Source organism: Piliocolobus tephrosceles, chromosome 2, assembly GCF_002776525.5.
Source record: "Piliocolobus tephrosceles isolate RC106 chromosome 2, ASM277652v3, whole genome shotgun sequence".
NCBI classification, from domain to species: Eukaryota; Metazoa; Chordata; class Mammalia; order Primates; family Cercopithecidae; genus Piliocolobus; species Piliocolobus tephrosceles.
In genome coordinates, this window is record NC_045435.1 from 37784036 (window position 1) to 37797715 (window position 13680).

The 13680-nt window shown below is 37.9% G+C and overlaps 1 protein-coding gene across 5 annotated transcripts in view; it reads right to left on the minus strand.

The window, feature by feature from the left end:
• Positions 1 to 13680, minus strand: part of GOLGB1 (golgin B1) — a 90483-nt gene that overhangs the window by 59057 nt on the left and 17746 nt on the right. For 3 of the 5 annotated variants that reach the window (XM_023214490.2, XM_023214470.2, XM_023214481.2), the window contains exons 2-7: positions 13074 to 13171; positions 12091 to 12243; positions 11416 to 11568; positions 8924 to 9052; positions 4835 to 4960; positions 749 to 862 (exon numbers count right to left, since the gene is read on the minus strand). In XM_023214490.2, the coding sequence (XP_023070258.2) occupies positions 749 to 862; positions 4835 to 4960; positions 8924 to 9052; positions 11416 to 11568; positions 12091 to 12243; positions 13074 to 13169 (771 nt within the window). In that variant the 5' untranslated portion in view covers positions 13170 to 13171. Of the gene's footprint in view, positions 1 to 748; positions 863 to 2002; positions 2126 to 4834; positions 4961 to 8923; positions 9053 to 11415; positions 11569 to 12090; positions 12244 to 13045; positions 13172 to 13680 lie in introns of all 5 variants that reach the window. The other 2 variants (XM_023214503.2, XM_023214499.2) reach the window with 2 other exon arrangements.

Here is a 13680-nt window from a genome sequence, read left to right on the forward strand (position 1 = left end):
ATATTGCAGAATGAGATCATTTCAATCCAACAGAAGGTCAATTGACAAAAACAAGATGGGAGTATACATAAAGCACAAAAATCATTCAAGACAGAGAAGAGTAACTGATGAAAAAGAAACTCACTAAAGGATAATATAGGCTAAGTATCCCTTATTCTAAATGGTTGGGACCAGAAGTATTTCAGTTTTCCATTTTTTTTCAGATTTTTGGAATATCTTGGCTATCTTGGGGATGCAACCCAAGTCTAAACATGAAATTCATTTGTTTCATATACATCGTATACACATAACCTAAAGACAATTTTATACAGTATTTTAAATGATTTTGTGCATATTTGCCTTTGACCTGTTACCCTGTTCCACAAGGACAGTTGTGGCATTTTCCACTTTTGGTGTCATGTTGGTGCTCAGAAAGTTTCAGATTTTGGAGCATTTTGGATTTTCAGATTAGGCATACTCAATCTGTATGACATTCCAGAGAAACTAGGACCCTAGACCTAAAATGGCAAAGGGAAAGAGCAACAATCAAGAAGGGCAATGTATGCTCCATGAGGGAAAGAACTGTATTTATTTTTGCTCCTAATTGTACTGCATCCCCACCACTTAAGTACGAGGTATTCATTGAAAGAATGAATAAATGGCATCAATTCTCTGAAGACTTTAAATAGGCTTTTATATCTACTACCTGGCAAACTAAAGTGGGAATGAATACCCCCCAAGGCAGGAGGTAAAGATTAGAAGGCAGTACCTGGTTTCTCTGCTCAGCAGCAGTCAGCTCCTGTTGCAGCAAGTCAACGACCTGAGCACGGCCCACCAAGGATTCTTCGTGTTCCTCAAGCTTCCTTTGCAGCACCCTCAATTTCTGAGAAGAAAACATTTTAGACATAATGGGCTAACAAATGAGTGCTTGTATTTGCTTCTCTTTCAAAATGTCATGTAGATTTGTGTACTTAAATTTTGGGGTGTTGAAAATGACAGTTTAAAGAGTGGGAGACCAGCATGCCATGCTCCCCATCCAGCAGCAACAAAGACTCTCCAAAATGTCTTCTCCAGAGACCCAACAACAACCAGACCCAGACACAAACAAGTCCCTGAATTAGGGAGCCTCTTTAAAAATTAGAAAAAAACAATGACACATATCTACCTTCAAAATCATACAGTTAATAACCTGTACCTAGATAGCATAGGTAACATGTGCATCTTACCCACCCAAGAGAACATTCTCTGCAAGCAAGAACCATTTCTCTCCTCCTAGTTCCATGCACTGAGCAGGCACTTGAAAAACACTTGTTGAATAAATAAATCAATGATAAGCATATACAATTAGTATTCTACTTAGTAATATGTTGTATTCTAACACTTTATTTAGTGGTGCATTCTGAAAGACTGCTTAGAACTTAGAAGATTTTGCTCTAATTAACTCTAATTACTTTTCACTCTAAACAGATCAAACATAAAGTATCACTGAAGTGCCTTTCAGTACCACACTGCACTACACACTAAGTGAAATCAAATACTTTGAGTTAGTAGATGGTGAACTCAAATACAATGAAGCCAATTTTCAAAATCTACTCAAATTTTTTTTAAAAAGAATTACTGATCTAATAAAAGACTCCGTGGCTTCAAAATCGTTCTTTTTCATCTCTAATTTTTTGAATATTTAAAACTGACTTCATTGATTTGAAGCTTTGGGTTAGGTGTGTAATGCACAAAGGTAGCTATAATCAGAAAACTGAAGAGAAACCAATTTTTGACTATCACATAAATTCACCAACTAAACTCAGCTTTTGAGCACCAACAACCTGATTAGAGGGGTAAAAGGCAAGAAAAGGATAACAAAAAATAAATAATTTTTATGCAACAGAAGACAAGGACACCAAAGAGGCCAATAAGGAAAACACTAACACCAAGTGAAGGGCAGTGGGTAAGGGTAGGGAAGTGGCTGTGATGGATTAAATATTAACCAAAATGACAGTCATTCTACTGAGTTTTAGCAACACACCTGTTGCATCTCTGTTTCCACATCTGCCTGGGTTACTAACTGAAGAAGCTCATCTTCATGAAGACGAACTTGTGTTTCAAAGCGGGCATCTTTCTCTCGGACCACCTGCTGCATGGAACTCAACTGAAGACACATACCAGAGAAACTATGCAAGTTACACTCACCGAATATTGCACAAATAAAACTCACAGACTACTTTCCAAGACAGACACTGAGACTTGATAATAGCTTTTTAAAGTGAAATTGTGATTGTCAAGGATGAGGACATTGGAAGAGAGATGGGACAGACAGTAACTACGAAATGTGAGAGAAAGCCTATTTTCAAATTCAGAGGTTAGCCTAAACATAAATTTTGATCAAAAAGTATACACTCATGCTTACTAGAAATGTTTTAAATATACAAGAAGTGTATTTTTTAAAGTTCTAGAAAGATTAAGATATTAAACGCGTAAGGTGAAGTTAAGTTAGATTTCTATTAAACCCTGGACACTTGCTCATGGCTGAAAAGCTTTCAATAGAATTCTCATGCCCTATAAGTGAAAATTCAAACTAACATATCATTTATTCAAGATTCTCTGCAACTGGAAATACTAATCTATCTTTCTGGTCTTATTTTCAAAGAATTGCTTCTAATAAAGAACCTGGTGTGCTTCTAAATCCACACCACTTCCCCAGACAGCTGTTTTCAGCTGTCATTACCTGCAGCCTTCTAGATCATGCTCATTTTTAACTGACTCGGAACAGAATGAAATGGAAATAAATGGACTGATTATGAGCTGCTCAGTATCAGTGCTTCGTCTTCTTTTTAGGTTGTGCGTGTGTGCATCTGCTTATTCATCTCCTTAAGATCTACAGTGAAGCATGCTGCTTAGCTGTTAGCTTACCCATTTTGCATTGGTCCTTTACTGCTGCTATCTCAGTTTGTGACACCTTGAATCAACTTTGGCTCTCTTTTTTGGTAGGAGAAAAGAAAATCCTCATAATTTTTTATTATCTGGATTCCGACCTCACTAGGAATTTGGACCCTTGTGTTTCAAGTGTGTAGGCACTGGAGTCTTTCATTAGCCAAACATTTCTAACTCCTTTCCCATAAATGTTCCATATTCTTTTTCTTCTCTGCAGTTTTGCTCACACCATTCCCCATCACTGAAATTATCTTCCCCAGCTTGTCTAGAATATTATCTATCTATCATGGTTTTGCCTAAATCCCGACTTTTTCATGTAATTTTCCTTAACTGTCATACTCACAGTAACCTCTTTCGCCTCCCAAAATATTTTGTTTGTACTGCTGCTTGTTTTGGCACTTATTCAGAAAGCCTTAAATTATGATGAATCTCTTAACACATTTACACATCCTGTCTTTCCATATTTTAGCAACATATAGGTAAAAACCATATTTTGTATTTCTTCATCCTGCACTGTATATACTGCATATACATAAAAAGGACACAATAAAAATAAATAAATAATTTAAAAAGGACACAATAAAAGCTAATAGGTAAAACCAAGAATTTCAGGATATACAATTTTAATGGTATACACACCAGTAGGCCAACCACAGAGAGAAGGCACCATTAATACTACAAATTATTAATAAAGTAAACATCTAATGGATAAGATTAGCAATGTACAAAGGTACTTCAGGGAAAAAAACTTTCATGATTCATAAGCATTCCCCCACTGCACCTCCCCCGCAACACACACCAAAAAATGACAGTGCCTATAATCCCAGCACTTTGGGAGGCCAAGGTGTGAGGATCACTTGAACTCAGGAGTGCGAGGCCTGCCTGGGCAACATAGTGAGAACTTGTCTCTTCAAAAAATGTAAAAAATTTAGCCAGATGTGGTGGTACATGCCTGTAGCCCCAGCTACTTGGGAGGCTGAGGTGAGTGAGAGGATGGCTTGAGCCCAGGAGATTGGGGCTGCAGTGATCTATGATTGTACCACTTGTACTCCAGCTTGGACAACAGAGTGAGACCCAATTTCAAAAATAAATATGTGAGAATGGGTGGCCAACCAAGAAACCTAGAAAAATAGAAAAAGTTGAGGATGCCAATCCAAATGGTCTCGTCTCGATAGACGAAAAAAATGGGAAGAAGAATGTCACATACTGGTGCCATTTAACCTAAAATCACATGACCTACACCACTTTCTCATTACAGGCTCACTAAGTAATCTAACTATAATTTATCTTCCTATTAAGATAGATATTATTTTAGGGAAAGAATGAACCTAATTATTTTTATTTCTTTTGGTTTACTTATTAGTCTCTTCTGAACTCAGCATGAGCCCATTCCTAAAAGACTGAATCTCTGTCTGCTATTGAAATTAAGTTTCTGGACCTGCAGAACTAAGAAACAGTCATCAGTTAGGCTATAGAAAATTAATCAAGGTAAATAACACATTGTGAGGTCTTCTGGTGTTCCCTAATGACACACTTACCTATCACACATCTCCTAATCTCTTCTACTATATAGCCTTCTAATTTCTAGTGCAACACCCATGCTACTATACTTTTATCTACTAAGATTTTTTAAAGTGACTCATTGAATTGACTTATGTGTAATAACCCACTGGACTTCATGGCTCTTTTTTTTTTTTTTTGAGACGGAGTCTCGCTCTGTCGCCCAGGCTGGAGTGCAGTGGCCGGATCTCAGCTCACTGCAAGCTCCGCCTCCCGGGTTTACACCATTCTCCTGCCTCAGCCTCCCAAGTAGCTGGGACTATAGGCGCCCGCCACCTCGCCCGGCTAGTTTTTTGTATTTTTTAATAGAGACGGGGTTTCTTCATGGCTCTTTATCCTAATTTTGTGAGGTCCCTTCCACCCCTACCTGTGCAGCTTGCTCTGCCTGTGTCTGGCTGAGCTGGGCTTGTAAAGTGCTAATGAGTTCTTCCTTCTCCTGGAGCTGTTGCTTCATCATTACAAATTCTTCCATCTCTGTAGAACTCTTATTAAACTGAAGACATAGAAGGAAAAAAAATTATTTAAGCAAAAGAATTAGCATTATTAATTCTTTGACCTCCCTTTCTTGCTTGACTTAAATGCCTACCATATTTTGGTCTAGTTTCCATTGAACACAAAAGGAAATTGCATGCATTATCAAAATTTTATTTGTCAGAAGAAGATAGAAGCAGTAGTGGCAATTTTTCAATTTCTCTGAATCCTCACAGAAAGACAGTACGAGATAGTAAAACCAAAAAAACCACATGTAACATTTACGGTAAAATTAGGCAGACCATCCTAAAAACCATAAAATATAGGTTAGTAAGGACAAACCACCAAAACCCACAAGAACTACATTGTATTAGTCTTACATTGCATAAGAAAAAGAAGGCAGCAACAGAGTGAAATCTGAAGGCTCTGAAAAAGGGACACCCCTAAACAGCCAATGTATTTATTTGCTGGAATGCACAGTTGGCCAATTTTAAAATGGTGGCAGGGCTTTGCCATTCCTTAATACTAGGTAAATGCAAGGGGTGCACAGTAAGAAGGTCTAAAAGGGTTAGAGCAATCTAGGCCCCCTGAACTCTCAAAACTGACTCATCATGGCTCCCTTCTGAGACATGAACCTGTACTAAGAAGAAAGTGCCAGGAGTGATATAAAAATTATGCAGAAAACGAATTAAAGAGACAGAAGAAAGAGGTCTACAAACATACTGTATAATTCAGTATCAACTAGTCACATGTGGATATAGAGGGCTTGAAATGGGTCTGATAGAAAAGAAATATTTTTAATTTTTAACATTATTTAATTTGAATTTGAAAACTGAAGTATAAATTATTTTTCCATTAAGTACAACTTTGTTTTGGCATGACTATATTTCATCTTATCTGTTGCATCATGTAAGTTACTATTGAGGTGTTGAACAAGTAACAAATGTATATGTAGTTGGTATCAATGGGTTGATTCAGTGTAACTTTTATCTAGACCCCTATATAATACTGTAATGTGTTTATTTGTATACTTAATGCAGACAGCATGAGTAACAGCTGATACCAATTTAATCATAACTAATAATTAAATTGCAAGATAAACATTATAATTGAATTTTCCAAGTTCAAAAATAAATATAGACACATTTCAAAATTTAAAATGAAGGCCTTCTACTGTTGTATAGTTGGTTCCTTTTCACTTCTAAGTAGTATTCCAGTGTGTGGATATACCACAGTTTAAATACTTCCCTATTGATGGGCATGTGAATTGTTTCCAGTCTTTAATTATTACAAATAAACCTATTACTATTGGACAGTGCTGATATAAACCAAAGCGAAGGGCAGAAGGAAGAAAGCCAGGAAATCTCAGAAATCCAGCTTCCATATCTTTGAACACAACACAAAAACAACAGAAAAAGGAAGTCTGTTAAGAAAAGCTTTCCTGGATCAAGCCTCCTTCCAAATAGAGGTTTAGGAAAATGAGTTTGACACAAAAATAAGGAAGATAAAAGGATGAATGAAGGTCATATCCTATATAAAGTTACTATTAAAAAAACAGAGTAGCCCCCACTAGCAAGAGGACCCTCACCAGATGCAGCCTCTCACCCTTGGTCTTCTCAGCCTCCATAACTTCTTATAAATTACCCAGTTTCAGGTATTCTGCTACAAGCAAGAGAAAACGGACTAAAATGGAAAATTGGTATTGACAAGTGGGGTCATTGCTGATAATGATTATTTGAAAATGTGGAAGCAGTTTTACATCCTTGTTGTAAAGGAATTAACACGGTTAAAAGGGAGCCAGTTACTAATAATCAAGACAATGTGAAAAGGCCCTAAAGGCATTTTAGAAATCTTAAGGTTGCCCCAACAGCCCCCATCACAGGCCTATGGCCCTAAGAGGACAGATTGGTTTCTGTGAATAGGCCCTGAGATACCACTGCTCTGTGCCACTTCAGGACACTGCTCCTTGCAGCCCAGCTGTTCTGGTCAATGCAAAGCAGCCCCAGGTATAGCTCATGCCACAGCTCAAAGGGTATGAGTTGTAAAACTTGGTAACATCCACATGGTGCTAATTCTGCAGGCTCACAGAAAGCAAGAGCTGTGGAGGCTTGGTAGTCTCCACTCACATGTCGAAGGATAAGCCAGGGCGCTCAGGCAGAGACTTGTCTTGGGGCAGAACCACCAGAGAGAGCCCCACTAGAGCAATGCCAAGGGGAAATGAGGGGTTGGAATTGCCCTACAGAGTCTCCACTAGAGTAATGCCTAGTGGAACCACGGTGTGGAACTACCACTGCCGTACTAGAACGATAGAGCTACCAGTGTGCAATGCAAAGTCAGCCTGGGAGAGCTGGCTGGACTAAGCCCAGCAAAGCCATAGGGGCAGAACTGCCTGAGGTCTTAGGGACCCAACCCCTGTACCTGTACAGAGGATGCTGAAAATGGAGTAAAAGAAGGTTTTCTGGAATTTTAAGGCCCAATGTCTGCTCTCTTGGTTTTCAAACTTGCTTGGGGTCTGTTACTCTCTTTCTTCTTGCCTAGTTCTCCCTTTTAGAATGATGATGTGAATCCTATGCTTATCCTACCATTGTATCTTGGAGGCACATACTGTGTTTTTATTTCATAGGCTCACAGAAGAATTGGTGCAGGAATGAGCTAAGACTTTGGGGCTGCAGGGATAGAATTAATGTGTTTGCATGTGGGAAGAATATGAGTTTTAGAGGACCAAGGGTGGAAGGCTATAGTGTGAATGTCCTCTCCAAACCTCATGTTGAAACTGAATCCCCAATGTGACAAGAGGCCTTTAAGAAAGGACTGGTTCAGGAGGTCTCTGAACTCAGGAATGGATTAACACATTCATGGATTAATGAATTAATGGGTTGTCATAGAAGGGGAACTGGTAGCTTTAATAAGAGGAAGAGAGACCTGAGCTGGCCAATTAGCACACTCAGCACCCTCACTATGTGATGCCTTGTGCTGCCTTGCGACACCACTGAGAGCCCTATTAGCAAGAAGACCCTCACCAGATGCAGTCCCCCAACTTTAGACTTCTCAGCCTCCATAAATGTAAGAAATAAATTTTTATTTAAATTAAATTAAATTTCTTTTATTATAAATTAAAAACAAAACTAAGGAGCAGAATGATATGATTATAGGTGATAAAAGCATACCAGAGGCACATTAAAAAAAAAAAATCAAAATTGCAATCTATTTCAAAAAGTTTTTAAAAATTAAGAAAATTATACAGGCCAGGCATGGTGGCTCACACCTGTAATCCCAGCACTCTGGGAGGCCCAGGCAGGTGGATCACTTGAGGTCAGGAGTTCCAGATCAGCCTAGCTAACATGATGAAACTCCATTGCTATTAAAAATACAAAAAATTAGCCAGGCATGGTGGTGCATGCCTGTAATCCCAGCTACTCGAGAGGCTGAGGCAGGAGAATTGCTTGAACCTGGCAAGCAGAGGTTGCAGAGAGCTGAGATCATGCTGCTGCGCTCCAGCCCGGGCAACAGAGTGAGACCCTGTCTCAAAAAAAAAAAAGAAAAGAAAAAAAATTTACAGAGATGAGAGAAAAACATAAATCAGATTTAGAAAAATCAGAAATGAGGTGACTGAACTCATGAAAAATCCAATATAAAAGAAAAACTCATTGTACTATAGAAGATACAAAACAGAAAAAACACAAAAGTAAACAAAAAACAGAATGCCTAAAGTGAAATAAAACAACAAACAAAAAAACAAACTTAAAATGTGTGAAAAGATGTATTGAAAGAGTATATTGGGTATCTATGAATAACAACTAAAAATGACAAACACCAATGCATATTCTAATAAAATTACCAGACAAGAAGAAAGGAAGAAAAGGAGACTGACATATACATAGATAAATGCCCACTGTGCATCTAGAAAAATGTATTTGTCACATAATAATCCATTGGTTTTAGTGATTTGTTAACCTAATGATTATGAAGTAACTTCCATCCCTACCTGTGCAGCTTGTTCTGCCTGTGCCTGAGTAAGCTGGGCTTGCAAAGTGCTGATTAGTTCCTCCTTCTCCTGGAGTTTATGTTTTATCTTGTCTACTTCCATCTCTTCCTCTGTAGAACTCTTGTCATGCTGAAAATGCAGGAGATAAAGTCATTATTTAAAAGAATTACAATTAATATATATTTGATATTTTCTTCTAATTCTTCATTTACAACCATTTTGTTATAATTTTATTAAACTGATGGGAGCAAGAAAACCCAGCTGATCTAACAAATGAGAAATCTTAGGGTTGTCCAGTTTTCGTATGGCCAAACAGTTCCTCACACCAAGCATGTGAACCCAAAACTGTGGACAACATAGAAAACAGCTATCTGAAAATACTGGAGAGCAACCAAAAGCAGGAAGATACTGGAAGGGATGTGATAATTGGAAGAAATGGCACCAAGTGTCCCATTTTAACAGCTTTTATTCTGAGGGCAAAATCAGTCAGTTCCATGCAGGACTAAACCTTAATAGAAAACCCAAAGTCTTGTTGCCTTGAAGAATCAAGGAGCGAGCTCAGGAAATTATAGCTGTTGTTAAGTGAGAAGCAAAACATCAGAAAAGAGCCAGTGAGGGGAAATCCAAATTTTTCAATAATCTATTTTTTTTTTTTTCCAAAAGCTCTCCCTTAGACTGAGATTCTGCTTCTCTATAAATTTAGTCCCTCCCAACCCCCTAAACAAAGCTATTTCTGCTTGCTGGAATTACAAAGAACAATTGTATACTTTCACATAAGTCAGTCAAGCACCTGAGGACTGTTGTCATTTCTGCAACTATACTTTCCACAGAATATCTAGCTCTGTATTGAGTATATCATAGTTAAAGGGTTGCTATGACTGATTGCTGAAACTTAGAAATAATTTCTTTAACAAAAGAAGAAAATGAGCTCTAAGACATTGATTTCTTTAAGGTCTCAGAGCTAAAAATTAAATTAAAAAGCAGAACATAAAATGGGTAATTTAAAAATCTGACATCATAGCTGAGGAGAAGCTGGAGGGAACAAAGCCATATGAAGAGAGAGGTTGGTGCTACACAGTGAGGGGAAGAGAACTGACAGAGGAAAAACCAAAAGGAAAAGAAGGATCAAGGTGAAATTATTTGAGAAGATTGAGAAAAGCTTTTAAAATAAGCTTCAAGACGTTAAATAAGGTTATCAATTCAGGAAAAGTAATGTCCTCTGATCATTAGCCCCTGAGAGGAAAGACTAAGCAGGAACTGGGTCACTAACTAGTGATCCCAAGGGTTGTGCCTAGAAAATTGATTAAAATCTCATTTCCCAAGAACTAAGGATACTAGTGGGTCCAAGAGTAAAACAAAATGAAACTAAAAAAATAAAAAGAGCCGGGCACGGTGGCTCAAGCCTGTAATCCCAGCACTTTGGGAGACCGAGACGGGCGGATCACGAGGTCAGGAGATCGAGACCATCCTGGTGATCTACTAAAAAGAACAAAAAACTAGCCGGGCGAGGTGGCGGGCGCCTGTAGTCCCAGCTACTCGGGAGGCTGAGGCAGGAGAATGGTGTAAACCCGGGAGGCGGAGCTTGCAGTGAGCTGAGATCCGGCCACTGCACTCCAGCCTGGGCGACAGAGCGAGACTCCGTCTCAAAAAAAAAAAAAAAAATAATAATAATAAAAACAATAAAAATAATAAAAAATAAAGACTTCTTACACACAGTGAAGTCTAGGCTCATTCTATAATTCCAGTATGCATGTGATATGCCTGCCTCCATATAATCTGTACCAAACTCTCCACAAAACTGAAGTTTCTTGTTCTCTAAATATCTAACTGAATGTGAATATGTGGAGTTTAACCATAGAGGAAAGATACTGAAAATTTGAGTAATGGGACAATATTCCTCACAGGGCAGTACTTTCCTTACTCCTCCTCTGTATCTCCAACCTTAAACTGCTTTGCTGGCTGCAGTCATAAACCTAGAGAGCCTCCCTTTTAGAGAGTCCAAGGTAATTCAGCTGATTCAGCCCACATGCATGAAGCTTTAATCCACCACTATGTGACTATACGAGGACACAGAATATTCTGTGTTAAGTCATTGAATTAAAAAATTTCAGAGCTGGAAGAAACCTTAGAGATAACATAGTTTAATCTTCTAATCAATGATGAAACGCCTCTAAAAGGTATGTTTCCCTCCTGTCTAAATGCCTCACCCCAGTACTTATTTCTTCCTGTAAGCCTTTTTTAATTCTCTGAAAGTCTAAGTCACAACTGGCATTTCATATCCATGTTTTCTGTAGGCCTTTCATTCTCCCTGTGTGTGGCCTACAGTCCAGCTGAACTATAAGCTCAATAAGAAAAACAAAAAAAACAAAAAAACAAAACATTATTTAGTGCTGTATCATTTTAGCATCCTAAATGTTTGTGATTGGTGAAGATCTGCTGTACTGGTAGGTTTTTTCAACTTAGGAAATACACACTATCCCCAGTCACCATACCTTGGAAAGTTGCTCCTCTGACTGAGGTTCTGTCGGCAGAACAGTCCCTCCTTGTGCTTTCATTTCTTCTATGTGTTTATTCAAAGAAGTTAATTTGGCCTTCGCATGAAGTTTTAGTTTTTTAATTTTGTTATCAGCAGCTTTTCTTTCTTCCTGCCCAAGAACAATCATGGTAAATACATAAATGTTTATTCACCTCTTATCTAGCACATACTAAAAGTTATTTTTATTATTATTACTTTTAGAGACAGGGTCTCTCTCTGTCACCAGGGATGGAGTGCAATGGTGCAATCACAACTCACCGCAGCCTCTAACTCCTGGGCTCAAATGATCCTCCTATCTCAGCTTCCAGAGTAGTTGGGACTACAGGTGCCCACCACCATGCCCAGCTAATTTTTTTATATTTTGTGGAGACAGGGTCTCACTATGTTGCCCAGGCTAATCTTGAACTTCTGGCCTCAAGAAATCCTCCCATCTCAGACTCCCAAAATGCTGGGATTACAGATGTGAGCTACCACGCCCAGTCCAAAAGTTACTTTCAGTAGGCCTAAGGTTATAGTACTAGGGAGATAATCAGATTCTCTAATAATCTAAGTGGAGACAAAAATCAAAGTGAGTAGTGTATCATCTGTCCTTTATCAAATGCTCCACAAGAAAGGATAAAAACAATAGTACCTGTAGCGCTTCATCTTTCTGCTGCAGTTGAACATCCTTCTGTCTAATAATATCTTTTAGCTCCACCACCAACTGCTCTGCATAAGCCAGGCGCTCTTGAACATCTTCTTGTGTAGTATTATTAAATTCCATGTCAGATTCTTGGTGTAATTCCTAATATTTAGGAAAAAAGTTGCTAATGCACCAGGTGTTAGTTTCCCAATAGGAGTTTCTTCATTCCAACTTCTTATGTTTTGCCCAATTCATATTCTTGTTAACTCAAGAATTTAACTCTGATCCAACAATAATCATTATCATAGCCATTACTATGTATTAAGTATTTTATAAATGTTAAGCATTTTACAAACATTATCCCATGTATTATCATCCTAATTTTACCTAAGAGAAAAATAAAGAAAGGCAAAAATCATAAACCAATAAGGGTAAAGGCCAAAAGTTAGAGAGTAGTTAAGTAAAACTCTCTTAACCACTAAGCATTACTTCTTGTCTTCTCAGAAAACTAAGGACTTTTATTAATTCCTTATGTGGACTTCAGAAAATATAATACATACTGCCAATTTGTGTCATCTTAAAATAAAATAAAATACAAACTATAAGAGAAGTGGTAAATGAAGTTACAAAGCAAACAGATATTCTGAAACCCAAGAGATGTTCCAGTTTTCCCATTTGTCACTTAGACCTTTCCTGTGGAACAGGAATAGCCAAGGATGAGAACAAAGAACTTAAAACAATCTGGCACTAAACAAAGCCCAGGGAGACAAATGAGAAAGTCCTTTCAAATTGTACCCAGGACTTCTTTCCCATCACTGTGGCTTTTAAGCTAAAAACTTACAAGGATCACTTATAAAATTTCAGTATTTTTCTAAATCCTCACTTCAACTAGCACCACGGAGGCTTCTCACACCCTTCTATCTTAAATTATTTTCCTTAGAAGAACACAGAACATATGTCTTACCAGTTTAAATCAGAACAGAACTACTCACAGGGTCTAAGGGAGCCCTCATATTCTGATTAGTGTCATCATCTCCTGATAATTCATGCAAAACAACATTTGCTAATCCTGATAATCGGCTCAGCATTTCTGCAGGAAAAGAAGGGGGAAAAAAAAACTAAGAATCAGCAAAATGAACATAGGCTTCTCCTGTATTGATAACCATATCATCCGTGAATGAAAAAAGAAAACTGTACGGGTGATTTGTATTAGACACAGTCTGCAGCACAATGATGTCTTCAAAAAGGCATTTGAGTACTTACAGTGTAGTCACACATTATTCTTTTCACTGGCAATTGTACAGAGGTTATCACCATCCCTAACATCATTTCTAAAATAAAATACAAGTACCTAATCATTAAACATTAATACAATGTTAAACATAAATATATAATTGTTCAATACACCTTAACGGTAATTTTTATCTTTAATGCCCTTCTTTCATAGTAGTTTCACTTTCAAACATGAATTTCTTTTTTCTTTCTTTTTTTGAGACAGGGTCTTGCTCTGTCACACAGGCTGGAGTACAGGGACACTATCTCAGCTCACTGCAACTTCTGCTTCCTGGGCTCAAGCGATCCTCCCACTTCAGCCTTTCG